This window comes from Antennarius striatus, chromosome 14, assembly GCF_040054535.1.
Source record: "Antennarius striatus isolate MH-2024 chromosome 14, ASM4005453v1, whole genome shotgun sequence".
NCBI classification, from domain to species: domain Eukaryota; kingdom Metazoa; phylum Chordata; class Actinopteri; order Lophiiformes; family Antennariidae; genus Antennarius; species Antennarius striatus.
Window position 1 is genome coordinate 719197 of NC_090789.1, and position 12500 is coordinate 731696.

Sequence of the window (12500 nt, forward strand, 5' to 3'; positions counted from 1 at the left end):
TTGTTGTGTGTCTTTATTTATTTGTGTGTAATAAATATGTTTGTGCTTCAGTAACACGAAACAAACGGCTTTAGTCCGGTCCAGAGGGGGGCGGTGTGGAGCACAGGGCTGTCTGCTACCCACCAGGAAACCACAGAAGAAGAAGGACCGGAAGTAGTGGTGTCTGTTTACATCCGTTCTATGTTAGCATGCTAGCAGCCAGACCGAGCGTATTTGTCCCGGGTTTTGTGTTAGAAAGGAGACAACCGGGAAATGTGAGACGGAAGGAGAGGAAGAGCCGCTGCATGACATCCGGTAGAGGGAGGGGTGGAGCTTTACGTGTCACGTGTTGGTTAGATGGATGGATGATGGCTGGATGATGGATGGACGGATGATGGATGAATGATGGATGGATGGATGATCTTCTAACATCAGATTTAATGGACGGTAATCAGGTTGATTGATCAGCTGATTGATCTGTGTTGATCTTTCTCTTCTCAGGGTGCAGCGGGGCGATTACCCATAATCCCTTGAGGCTGGTGCATCAGAGCAGCAGCGCGGCAGAGAAAGATGTCTCAGAAACAGGAAGGAGCGTCAGTGTGAGGAGCCACACCGGAGAGAACCCGTCCCAGTGCTCCCAGTGGTCCCAGTGGTCCCAGTGCTCCCAGTGCTCCCCGTGCTCCCAGTGCTCCCAGTGCTCCCAGTACCAGCCCAGCATCAGGCGGCACTGGGACCACCTGACTGAAGCAGCGTTACGTCTTTGTTCTTCTGTCAGAAACACAAATGTGTTTAAATTGTTCAGTTGGATTGGTGACCTTTGACCCAAGGAACTAAAAATAAAAAGTTTTGTTTTTTTCTTCTGATGTCTGTTTTATGAATGAATGAATACTTCCTGGTGGGCCTCCCCCACGCCGCCCCCTGCTGGCCGGAGACATTCACACCAGAGTCTCCGGCGGTCAGCTGACTAACAGCAAGGCCTTATACTGGGGGGGTCGGGCTCATTCCTGGTCCGTCCGTCTGACAGCTCAAAGTCCTCTTGTCAGGCGGGGGCGGGGAGAGCAGGGAGGCAGTCAGATAGCCGTGTATCAGTGGTGAATCACGGGGGGGGGGGAAACACGCTGGAAACCCCGACTGGAAGGTTTTTCGCGTCATTGTTTGATCAGCAGGATGAATAAAAACTCCCGACCAGTTTTCTGTAAACCAAGCTGGGAGGACGGGTCGGACTGGGGGCCACATTAGGCCCCCAAAGGGGCGGGGTCTGAGCTGTTTGGTCTTACATTGGACGATGGTCTGTGTTCCTACATTTCCTTTAGCCCTTTGACCACCACTAGGGGGAGCCCTGACATCCTTTGCCTTTAGTTGAAGATATGAACCTCCTGATTGGGAAAGACTTCCTGTCAGACGATACTGAGGGCTAAATCTCCCAGGTTAGAACTTGGCCCCCCAGCGAGCCAATCAGAGCTGCTCGCATGGCGTCAACAAATCACCCCTTTGGTTTTTAGTCGATCAAAGTTATGAAATAAAAACTTGTCAGTTTGTTGTGAAGACACCTGAAAGGACCGACGCCCTCAAACGCCTCACACACACACACACACACACACACACACACACACACACACACACACACACACACACACACACACACACACACACACACACACACACACACACACACACACACACACACATGAGAACTCCTGAGCAGTCAGCAGGTAAGGGCACGCAGACCGCCACGCACCACACCTGAACTTCTGCTTGTACAGGCATGTTGCTATGGTAACAGGGCCGGGCCTTCGCTGTGGCAACACACCACACCTCTGAGGTGGAGCGGGTAGAGAGTCCGCCGAGAGAGAGAGAGAGAGACAGGTGAGGTGTTAGAGTCCACTCGGAAAGCTCTGTCTCACCTGTCTCACCTGTCTCACCTGTCTCGCCTGTCTCACCTGTCTCACCTGTCTCACCCGTCTCACCTGTCTCACCTGTCTCACCCGTCTCACCTGTCTCACCTGTCTCACCTGTCTCACCTGTCTCACCTGGCTGCTGATCCCGTCGACGTCCGGACAGAAGAAGTCTTTCCCTTCAGTCTTTCTGGTCTCGGTGAGAATCCGTCTCCTTCATTCTGACCTGGAGATAAGACTGTTTAAATAAAGGTTATTCAACAGGTTCAAGGTAGCGCACAGGTGTGTGTGTGTGTGTGTGTGTGTGTGTGTGTGTGTGTGTGTGTATGCCATATATTTCAGATCATGTACTTGTTCCTTGTTCTTTAACAACTGCTTCTGAACTGATCACATGTTTTCTCAGCAGCAACATGGAGTCCAAAGTGGAGGCGGAGCCGGACGACGCCCCCAGGTCAGTTAGCTCGGGTCACGTTCAGCTAGCTTGTTGGCTACGTGTTTCTGTTTGTGATTTTTATTTGCACAACAATAAGAAATATTCATTTCTTGGATTGTGATGTCACTACTGCAGGATGGCAGGTTCAGTGTGGCAGAAAGACTCTTATGTCATCTGCATATACGTATATATTATATACGCACATATACATATATATACATATATACACACACACATATACGTATATATCATATTCACACATATACGTACATATTATATATGCACATATATGTATATATTATAAACGCACATATACGTGTATATTATATTCACACATATACGTATATATTATATACACATTTATGTGTATATAATATATTCATATGTGTGTGTGTTCTACTGTGTGTTTGTTGTGTTTTCACACTTTGGTTTTTTTATTCTATTTTCTGCGAAGGTCACAAGCAGATGAGGACGTGGAGAAAATCATCACTACTGACAGAACCAGTACTCCTATCACTACTGACAGAACCAGTACTCCTATCACTACTGACAGAACCAGTACTCCTATCACTACTGACAGAACCAGTACTCCTATCACTACTGACAGAACCAGTACTCCTATCACTACTGACAGAACCAGTACTCCTGTCACTACTGACAGAACCAGTACTCCCATCACTACTGACAGAACCAGTACTCCTATCACTACTGACAGAACCAGTACTCCTGTCACTACTGACAGAACCAGTACTCCCATCACCACTGACAGAACCAGTACTCCCATCACCACTGACAGAACCAGTACTCCTATCACTACTGACAGAACCAGTACTCCCATCACTACTGACAGAACCAGTACTCCCATCACCACTGACAGAACCAGTACTCCCATCACTACTGACAGAACCAGTACTCCTGTCACCACTGACAGAACCAGTACTCCCATCACCACTGACAGAACCAGTACTCCCATCACCACTGACAGAACCAGTACTCCCGCTCCAGCTGTGTTTAGCTCCGCCCCCGTGCCCCCTCCTCCATCCGGTGATCAAATGGGTACTAAACCTGAATTTCCCTTGGGATCATTAAAGTATATATCTATCTATCTATCTATCTAAACTGTTTCACACACAACGATTGATTTGTGTTGAGCTTAAATTTTAAAAACTAATAAATAACTTGGCTCTTCCTCTGTAGAGGAGGAGGAGGAGGAGGAGGAGGAGGAGGAGGAGGAGGAGGAGGAGGAGAAAGGCGCTGAGTTGGCAGGTATGAAGAACAGGAGAACCTCACGTGAGGACCTGATGTCTGCACTGAGACGTTCGTCTTCCTGTCCATCAGAGGAGGAGGAGGAGGAGGAGGAAGAACCCTCTGCTGGAGACGAGGAAGGTGAGGACATCTTCATCTCCTGTCAGAACATTTAACTCTTCCTGGTTCACTTCCTCCTCTTCTTCTCTCTGACTTCCTGTTTTCAGGAGCTGTTGAGAAGTTTGTCTCCGAGCCGTCGTCATCGTCGACGCCAACCAGAGACAGACCAGGTAGAAGGTCTCCAGTCCCTCTGCTTCTTCTTCTTCTTCTTCTTCTTGATAACAACCTGTGACCTCATGTCCTGTCTAAAGCTCCGCCCACCAGTCTGTCCTTGAAGGGGTCCCGACCAAAGAAGAAGGTTCTGGTGGCTCCAGCTCTCAGCCTGTCTCTAGGTGGGGACCAGACCCGATGTCCTTCAGACGTCTGTTCTTGTTCTGGTTGTGACTGGTTCTGATTGGTTCTGACTGGTTCTGATTGGTTCTGATTGGTTCTGACTGGTTCTGACTGGTTCTGACTGGTTCTGATTGGTTCTGACTGGTTCTGACTGGTTCTGACTGGTTCTGACTGGTTCTGATTGGTTCTGATTGGTTCTGACTGGTTCTGACTGGTTCTGACTGGTTCTGATTGGTTCTGACTGGTTCTGATTGGTTCTGATTGGTTCTGACTGGTTCTGATTGGTTCTGACTGGTTCTGACTGGTTCTGATTGGTTCTGACTGGTTCTGATTGGTTCTGACTGGTTCTGACCCGGGTTTTCCTCAGGTCGCAGTGACTCGGCGCTGTCGGACGACTTCCCGTCTGCCTTCCTCTCTCCGTCGACTGAAGACGACGACGACACGGGATTGGACCTGGACCTGGACGCCATGGAAACGCCATCTGACAGCGATTCGTTGCCTTTCCCCGTGTACGACCTAGACCTGGAAGGTGAGAGGTCAAAGGTTGTAAAGGTGGAGGATGCCAGGCTGTGATTGGCTGATGGACGACCGGGTGGTCGTGTGTTCCAGGTGACTTTCGGCGTCTGGGGGTCGCGTCCCGCCGTCGTAGGGAGTTCGACTCTGGATCTGAATCGGGAGCTCAGGGTGGTCCTGGACCCGAGGCGGACCAGGGTGCACTGGGGGCCCTGGAGGACGTGGTGGACAGCCAGGGGGTCCGATGGCGCTGCTTCTCCACGGGGGCGCCCCCCCAGGAGAGTCGGGTCAACATGAGTGTCCTGCAGCCGTTCCTCAGGGTTCTTTCCCATGGAGGTACCGGGACCCGTCACCTGGTTCTGAAACCGGCTCGGACCTAGACCACCACTCACCTGTGTGTCCTCTCAGGTTACTATGGAGACGGCATGAATGACATCATCGTGTTCTCTTCCTGTTACCTGCCGCAAAACAGTGTTGAGAATTACCCCTACGTGATGGATCACCTGTTCAGGTGAGTCACCTGGTTTGGAACGCGACCCGTTCACCTGAAGGCCTGACCCGTCTGCGTCTGCGTCTGCGTCTGCGTCTGCGTCTGCAGGTTCGTCGTAGGAACTCTGGACCTGATGGTAGCAGAAAACTACGTGATGGTCTATTTCTGCGCCGGCGGTCAGAAGGACAAACTCCCAGGAATCAGCTGGCTGAGAGAGTGTTACACCACCATCGACCGCAGGTACGAAGCCCCGCCCCCCGGTCAGCTGGTCCACTAACCCGTCCAATCAGCGGTTGACATTACAGACAGGTTAGCTAATGGTAGACAGTTTTTTGGGGGGTGTTGTTTCAGTCGTTTCCACTAGGGGGCAGAATTCCTGTGTCTTCATACAACAGAGTAGGACCAATAGAAGCAGCTGATTGGTGGACATCTGTAGGCTTTAACAACCGTACATTAGCCGTTGTAGCGGAGTAGCTAACAAAGTGTTTCCATGACAACGCCCGACCTGCTGCTCTTCTCTCATTGGTCCTCCACGACGACAGGTTGAGGAAGAACCTGAAGGGGTTCTACGTGGTTCACCCCACCTGGTACATCAAGGCCCTCATCACCATCATCAAACCCTTCATCAGGTAAACACCCTCCTCTTCCTCTTCCTCTTCCTCTTCCTCTTCCTCTTCCTCTTCCTCTTCCTCTTCCTCATCCTCCTCTTCTTCCTCATCCCCTCCTCTTCCTCCTCTTCCTCCTCAGCTCTAAGTTCAGCAGGAAGCTCCAGTTGGTGGACAGCCTCCAGCATCTGTCCCGCCTCGTCCCCACTGAGCACGTGCAGATCCCCGCCTGCGTCACACAGTGAGTCCTTCATTAAAACAAGGGGGCGGGGTCATGTTCGATGTGGGTGTGGTCATGGGGGGGTCTGACGGTCGTCTGTCGTGGCTACAGGTACGACCAGAACCTGTCCAGGTGAAACACCAGGCACGTCCTCGCCGTCCCAGAATGCTCTGAGGCGGTTGGCGTCACCTGACAGGCAGGTGTGGGCGGGCTCCTGATCCGTGATTGGTCGCAGCCTAGTTCAGTCCACTCTCAGCCAATCAGGGAAGGAGAGTTTGGACGATCCTTCCTCCTGAGGTCAGATGGCGATTCCAGGTGAGATACACCTGGCTTCAGAGGGGAAGGAGGTGAGCTCTGATTGGTTCAAAATCACCGTAAAACACGCCCACGAATAATTAATAGACTGGATCCAAAGTCTTACGCACATTGAAGCAACCAGAAGGGAGTTGGACACGCCCCCAAAGAACAAAATGGTTGGACACACCCCCAAAGAAAAAAAAAGGTTGGACACGCCCCCAAAGAACAAAAAATGGTTGGACACGCCCCCAAAGAACAAAATGGTTGGACACACCCCCAAAGAACAAATGGTTGGACACGCCCCCAAAGAACAAAATGGTTGGACACGCCCCCAAAGAACAAAATGGTTGGACACGCCCCCAAAGACTCAGCTGGTTAGAACCTCAGGAAACATGAAGCTGTGCTGCTGGATGATGTCATCGCCTCCCCGAGGCCTGCCTGTGTGTGTGTGTGTGTGTGTGTGTGTGTGTGTGTGTGTGTGTGTGTGTGTGTGTGTGTGTGTGTGTGTGTGTGTGTGACCCAGCGGCTGCTCAGGAAATGGAGCCTGACAGGAAGGAAGTGATGTCACTGCTGAGGAAGCTCAATAAACAGGAACACAGGCTTCAGCCGGAGTTTTTATGACCTTGTTTTTCACAGAACTGTTAGCCTAGCTGCGTGCTAGCATCAGACCCGTCTGGAGTCACATGACCTCATCAGTTCCTTCATCCCAAGTCACATGATCATGTTTTTTTCTGGTTTTTACACTCAATTCTGGAGGTTTAATCTGATTGGATCAAAGAAAATCATTGTTTTAAATCTTTTTAACAAAGTTTTCTGTTTCTATCTTTACTCAGTTAAAACAAACTGATATTTAATGATTGATCAGATCGGTCCCTGATAAAAACAGCTGATTGGTTCAGAGGCAGCTCTGCAGGAAGTGTCTGGTCTGATGATGTCACTTTGAGGAATGCATTCTGATTGGCTGATGTAACAGAGATAAACATGGTTACGTGTTTCTGACGCGCCTCTTAATTATCCTTTGATCACGTTTGAACCTTCATTTCTTCTTCATGGGTTTTTATCCACAATCAGACTTGAAGCGACACCTTGGCTCAGCTGGTTTGTCACAGCAGCATCTAGTGGACGTCAGAGGAACTGCAGCTTAATGTTTATTTACAATCATAGACAACAACAAGCAAACACGCAAGTCACAACAAACAAACAAATCCTGACTTAATTTATTGACGTCTGATTATTTTAACAGAGGCTTAAAAAGTCACAGAAATGTTTGGTGATCAAAACAGTAAATAGAAGCATTCAGACAACAGATAATAAATGTCAATAATGTCAACAAGAAAACAACTCGATAAACAACAAAAACATAAAACGTGAAAAGAACGTCTGATGAACGGACGGACTGTGAGGAAGAAGAAGTGAGGAAGAGGAGGCACGAGGCGGACGGGGTCAAGAGGTCACAGACGACTCGGAGGGAAAACAATGATATCATGTTTGCTGCTGTGTTGTCATGACGATGAAGATGTTTACGTTAGCATCGTGGTTACCTCAGACGCAGAGCGTTTGTTTGACAGGCTGTCAGCTGATTGGCTGGTTTATTGTTTGGTTAATTAACATTAGAGCATGTTAGCTAGTTACCATGTTAACTAGCTGGCATGTTAACTAGCTAGCATGTTACGTAGCTGCTAGCTTGTCTTGGCGAGGACCAAATTGGCACCAACTTTTAACGCAATGCGATCACAGTAGACAGGACTGAATCCGACAACAGTCACATGACCAGACACGCGGTTGAACGTGAAGCGTCCCACGCTCTGAGGAGTCACCTGAACGCACCGCGCCGCCCTCGGCTCCGGTTCTCTTTAAATAGCCGGTTTGGCCGCGACGGTCTCGGCCGCAGAGGATGTGGCCGGTTGCCACGGCGAGGGGAACGCTGTGACTCAGCGGTAACCATGGTAACTACTCAGCGGTCATGTAGACGGCAGCTGATTGCTCCCAGATGCCGGTTCATGTTCTGTTTCTGCTGATCTGTGAGTTTGGTGCTTTTCTTTGTTTTGGGATCAAATCAGAAATATAAAGTTTCAAACGTTTTCCTCAGATGTCGATGAGGACATTTACATTTAATCTAGTTTTAGAATATAAACTTGATTATTTTGATAAAAACAAGATGAATAAATTAAACTGATTTTCACCGTCGTGACAAAACATGAAGAAAAGGTTCGATGCTCGAACTCTAAAAACGACGAATCCGTCAGTTGAACGTCTTTATGTCCAAAAGTTTGAGTCCAAAAAGTTCACAAACGTTCCTGAAAACGTTTCGTTGAAGTTCTGCCTTCAAACACGACGATCGTTCGTCTGGATTTTTACCAACGGACGTTTGGAACTCATGAAGAGACGGTTAAATTTATAATGGTGGAACATTAAGAACAGATGACATCACACACACACACACACACACACACACACACACACACACACACACACACACACACACACACACACACACACTTGAGGGACTTTCCCGTCTCCTTAAACAGTCTTAAATCATTCTGCACACGTGGTGAAGCGGGGCGGAGCAATGCATCCTGGGAGTCCATCAGGAATCATCCTTTAGAAAAGCCCCTCCTGTGAGGCTTCAAGAAATCTTTCTTATGAATGCTGGGAAATGCAGTTTTTTCCTTGGTTTCTTGGTTTCCCCCAGTTTGTCTTTCTTAAATACAGACATTCTGTCATTTATATCCTGAACAGAAGAGGATTGTGGGAAGTGGAGTCCAGTGACATCATCTGAATAAAAGTTCCTCGAGTTTGAAATTAAAGTTCCTGAATCCTGGAGCTGTTGCAGTTTGGTTTAAAGGCATGCTGGGAGATGTAGTCCTTGCCTTCAGTCCTGATGAGGTGCGGACCGGGTGGTCGTCATGGAAACGCCTCTAGATTGTTGGTTATTTTTATTGGTGGCCACGGATTCTCAGATAGTCTCCCCCATTAAAGATCGCCTGACGGGGGTGGTGGTGGGTGTTGAGGGCAGAATGGCGCCTCCTGGTGGGCGACGCCTCCAGGCGCTGGTCCGACAATGGAGGCGAGGCTTGTTCAATGGAGGCGGGGCTTTTCCGTCAGCTGGTTGGTTTCCTGAACACCTGAAAGAAACAGGAGGAAGTCAAAACCTGGAGGCGCCCCCTACAGGTCAGTGTGTGTGTGTGTGTGTGTGTGTGTGTGTGTGTGTGTGTGTGTGTGTGTGTGTGTGTGTGTGTGTGTGTGTTTACCAGCTACAACAGGCTGTTCCTGCCATTCATGTTGGGACCTTTGGACCTCATCTGTTCCTGAACCGATCCCGACTGTATACACACACACACACACACACAAACACACACACACACACACACACACACACACACACAATTATTACTGATGATGACAGACAGACAGACACACACACACACACACACATAGACAGACAGATGTGTCTCACCGGCTGCAGTCCGTCCATCTCTCCGGAGCCGATGTGTGTGAGGTGGATGAAGTTGGTCGGTTCTCCAATCATGGTGCGATCAATCTTCCTCCTTTTCTTCTTCTACTCACACACACACACACACACACACACACACACACACACACACACACACACACACACACACACACACACACCATTAGTCTTGTGATCATTGTCATGCCTCCACAAACCCTGAGTTTTGTCTGCAGGTGATCAAACATCTACAAACTGCCTGTGAGACCACACCCAGGGCTAACGGTCCTGTGACGGCGGTGAGGCCTTCAGGCTCTGACACATGACAGACTCATGAGGCTGCCTTCACGGCCTGTCCGAGCTCTGGCCGACGGCCAGCGAACGCCTCATTAAAAGCCCATCCTGCTGCATTCTGGGTAATCCTGCTGAGCATCTGATCCCGATCAGAAGCGTTAGCTTCGATTGAAGAGGCTTACATCCCTCAGGATTACCGAGAAGGACCGGGTCCAGACACTAACCCGAACCAGAACCGGGCCGGGGCCCTGAGGCGTTCACAGACACACCCACAGACACGCCCATTCGTTAATGTCACTTCCTGTTTTTGTTTTTTTCCCCGCCCCGGCGTCGCTAGCAAGCCGTTTCCGCAGTTAGCCTCCTCAATTTTATCAACGTTTCGCCCATTATCTCTGGCTAACATTAGCGTTCAACCGCTTGCTAGCTAATTAATATGAATGAAAATAATTAACAGAACTTAAAATATGTTTTAAAATGTTATAAAATTGTTATCTGTTGCGGTTCCATGAGGCTCCCTGGCAGCAGAGCGTCTCCTAGCAACCGCTGTGTTGACGTGGTAAACATCATCATCAGCATCATTATTGTGTCAACAGTCAGTCATTAGCATCAAAGCAGGGAAACAGGTTGGACTTTCAAAATAAAATGCTTTGATGAATGACATCACAGGCAGGCGGTGGTCAGATCAAGTTATTGATCTTCGATCGATTATTAGCTGATAGAAGAGAAATCATCATACTTCATAAGATTTAACAGTGAAGTTACTAAAAGTGTCAGATAAAAATAAAACAATAAAAGGTTCAACATTCGTGTTGGAGCAGAGCGAGAGGAGGAGAACGGGTCGGAGTCCTTCGGCTCTGACGTCACAGACGTGTTGGATCTGGAGGAAGCTGAACTTCCCTGAAGCTGAAGCCACAATGGAACAAACAGAAGCTTCTATAAATACAGACAGGAAGCAGGAGGGCAGGACTTCCTGTCACCGGGGCTGGAAAGCCTCCACAATGACTCGATGGTTCACCAGCAGCCTGCCCCACCTCGACGCCGCCGCAACGAGCTAGCATGTTCATGCTCAGCCAAATTACACAGTGTAGCTTAGCATAGTTGCTAATGTAGCTAACACATGATCAACCATGCTACGATTCATTTTAAGCTACGTGTATCTTCAATGGAGGTTTGTCCTAATATGGTCAAAGAAGAAATGTTGAACCTCATTATCTAACGTTAGCTAAGTTTAGCTACGTTTTGGTTAGCTTTTACCTTCTTAACAAAAACCAAGCTGCTTTTTATTCAACTCCAATGTAATCATTTTCAGGCTTCAGATATTGTGATGCACAGCTGTTGCTGATTGGCTGTTTAAACCTCCAATCAGCTTCCTCCTCTGCTCTGATTGGTCCTCTAATGTTGAGCTACTTCTACACTATTACCTTACACAAATAACTACTTCTAATCACAACTTCAGCTACAAACAAAGCTGAACTACAAACAAACTCATGTTGATAACGTTATTTAGTCAGAGGTCAAAGGTTACAGAGGAACAGGAAGTCGTGCCACCTGTTTCCTGTTGAGTAACCACTGCTGATCTGGGGAATAGTCTGAACACTTTCGGGATTCAACCTGAGCTGTTTGTTTCTCTCGTGCTGAATTAGCTGTTAGCAGCGGCTATCAGCGGTTAGCAGTGGTTAGCAGCTGTTAGCTACCCGTGTAGCTAATCACATATGCGTGCTCTTTGGCGTCTCACCGGTGGGGGCTTGGCCACCACGCAGCAGCCCATCTTGTGCCAGAAGTCGCTCATGCCGACGCCCCGTCTGTCCAGCGGCCGGCTGCTGCTCTCTGCTGCCGCCCTGCAGGCCGGGAAAGGAACTGCAGCCTGTGGGTAGTCCTGGGGCATCCAGACAAAACTGCACCGGCAGCAACCAACGGAGAACCGAATCCCCCCCAAAGAAACCGGACCTCAGACAGAGAGGTGTCCGCAGGAGGACTCCAGGGGCTGATGGGAAAAGTAAAGCGTCTCTGAGGAGAACGTTTTAATTCCAGATTATAATCCACCGATGAGATGAAAAGAATCCAAACGGAGCTTCAGGTTTGATCTGTGGACGCAGAAAATAAACATTTAGACACGTTTTTTACCTCGGTTTCACTTTTAAACCTTGTTTTTGCATCTCCTTTAAACCCGAGTTCATCTCGTCTTGATTTCCTGATAAACGTTTTGATCACATTTTTATCGACTGCTTCTCTTTACTCTCATCAGATGATGACATGAATAGTTCAGAGACCCTGTGAATGAGTTACGACCGTCGTGTCGACTCGTTCCAGAGACATGGTCTGACTCCGGTTTACCCCGAACCCCAACAGGAAGGCAGCCTGTCATTGAGCAGGGGGAGGAGCCCTGGGTGTGGTCGCCAGGCGCCCGTTAAAGGCTGGAGGTTTGCCCCGACAGGAAACAACACACAAAATAATCCCAGACCTGCTAGCGTTAACTTCAGTCTCTTAGCATGACGTAGAGATCTGGACCTGTTAGCGTTAGCCTAAGCATCTTAGCATGGTGTAGTGACATGAAACCTGTTAGCATTAGCCTGTGTAGTATATATTGGAAGCTAAAAGCAAAATGTAAAAATTGGACCACTGAGC

The 12500-nt window shown here is 48.7% G+C and overlaps 2 protein-coding genes and 1 long non-coding RNA gene across 3 annotated transcripts in view; 2 read left to right on the forward strand and 1 right to left on the reverse strand.

Annotated features, from left to right (window-relative positions):
* The first annotated feature begins 1672 nt into the window (after positions 1–1672).
* On the forward strand, positions 1673–3423 carry LOC137607111 (uncharacterized). The gene is made up of 3 exons (XR_011037957.1): positions 1673–2073; positions 2278–2325; positions 2762–3423. It is a non-coding gene; the product is annotated as an uncharacterized lncRNA (long non-coding RNA).
* Positions 3424–3549: 126 nt separating this feature from the next.
* On the forward strand, positions 3550–7151 carry LOC137607073 (bcl-2/adenovirus E1B 19 kDa-interacting protein 2-like protein). The gene is made up of 10 exons (XM_068332559.1): positions 3550–3693; positions 3780–3842; positions 3924–4004; positions 4373–4534; positions 4615–4854; positions 4927–5029; positions 5117–5248; positions 5551–5637; positions 5756–5854; positions 5945–7151. Exons 1-10 carry the CDS (start codon positions 3576–3578, stop codon positions 5967–5969), a joined length of 1110 nt encoding a protein of 369 aa, XP_068188660.1. The 5' UTR covers positions 3550–3575; the 3' UTR covers positions 5970–7151.
* A 178-nt stretch (positions 7152–7329) lies between these two features.
* The window catches only part of cdc42se1 (CDC42 small effector 1), an 8883-nt gene continuing 3712 nt past the window's right edge, over positions 7330–12500 (reverse strand). The window contains exons 2-5 of the mRNA XM_068332605.1: positions 11611–11959; positions 9588–9689; positions 9382–9453; positions 7330–9255 (exon numbers count right to left, since the gene is read on the reverse strand). Coding sequence (XP_068188706.1) covers positions 9385–9453; positions 9588–9689; positions 11611–11760 — 321 coding nt within the window. The 5' untranslated portion in view covers positions 11761–11959 and the 3' untranslated portion in view covers positions 7330–9255; positions 9382–9384. The remainder of the gene's footprint in view (positions 9256–9381; positions 9454–9587; positions 9690–11610; positions 11960–12500) is intronic.

Bases quoted from the DNA above. Each gene is read 5' to 3' on its own strand.
- LOC137607073 (XM_068332559.1), top strand. From the start codon at position 3,576: ATGAAGAACAGGAGAACCTCACGTGAGGACCTGATGTCTGCACTGAGA. The intron at 4,535-4,614 runs GTGAGAGGTCAA...CGTGTGTTCCAG, and splicing joins GTACGACCTAGACCTGGAAG to GTGACTTTCGGCGTCTGGGG. The intron at 5,249-5,550 runs GTACGAAGCCCC...CCACGACGACAG, and splicing joins TACACCACCATCGACCGCAG to GTTGAGGAAGAACCTGAAGG.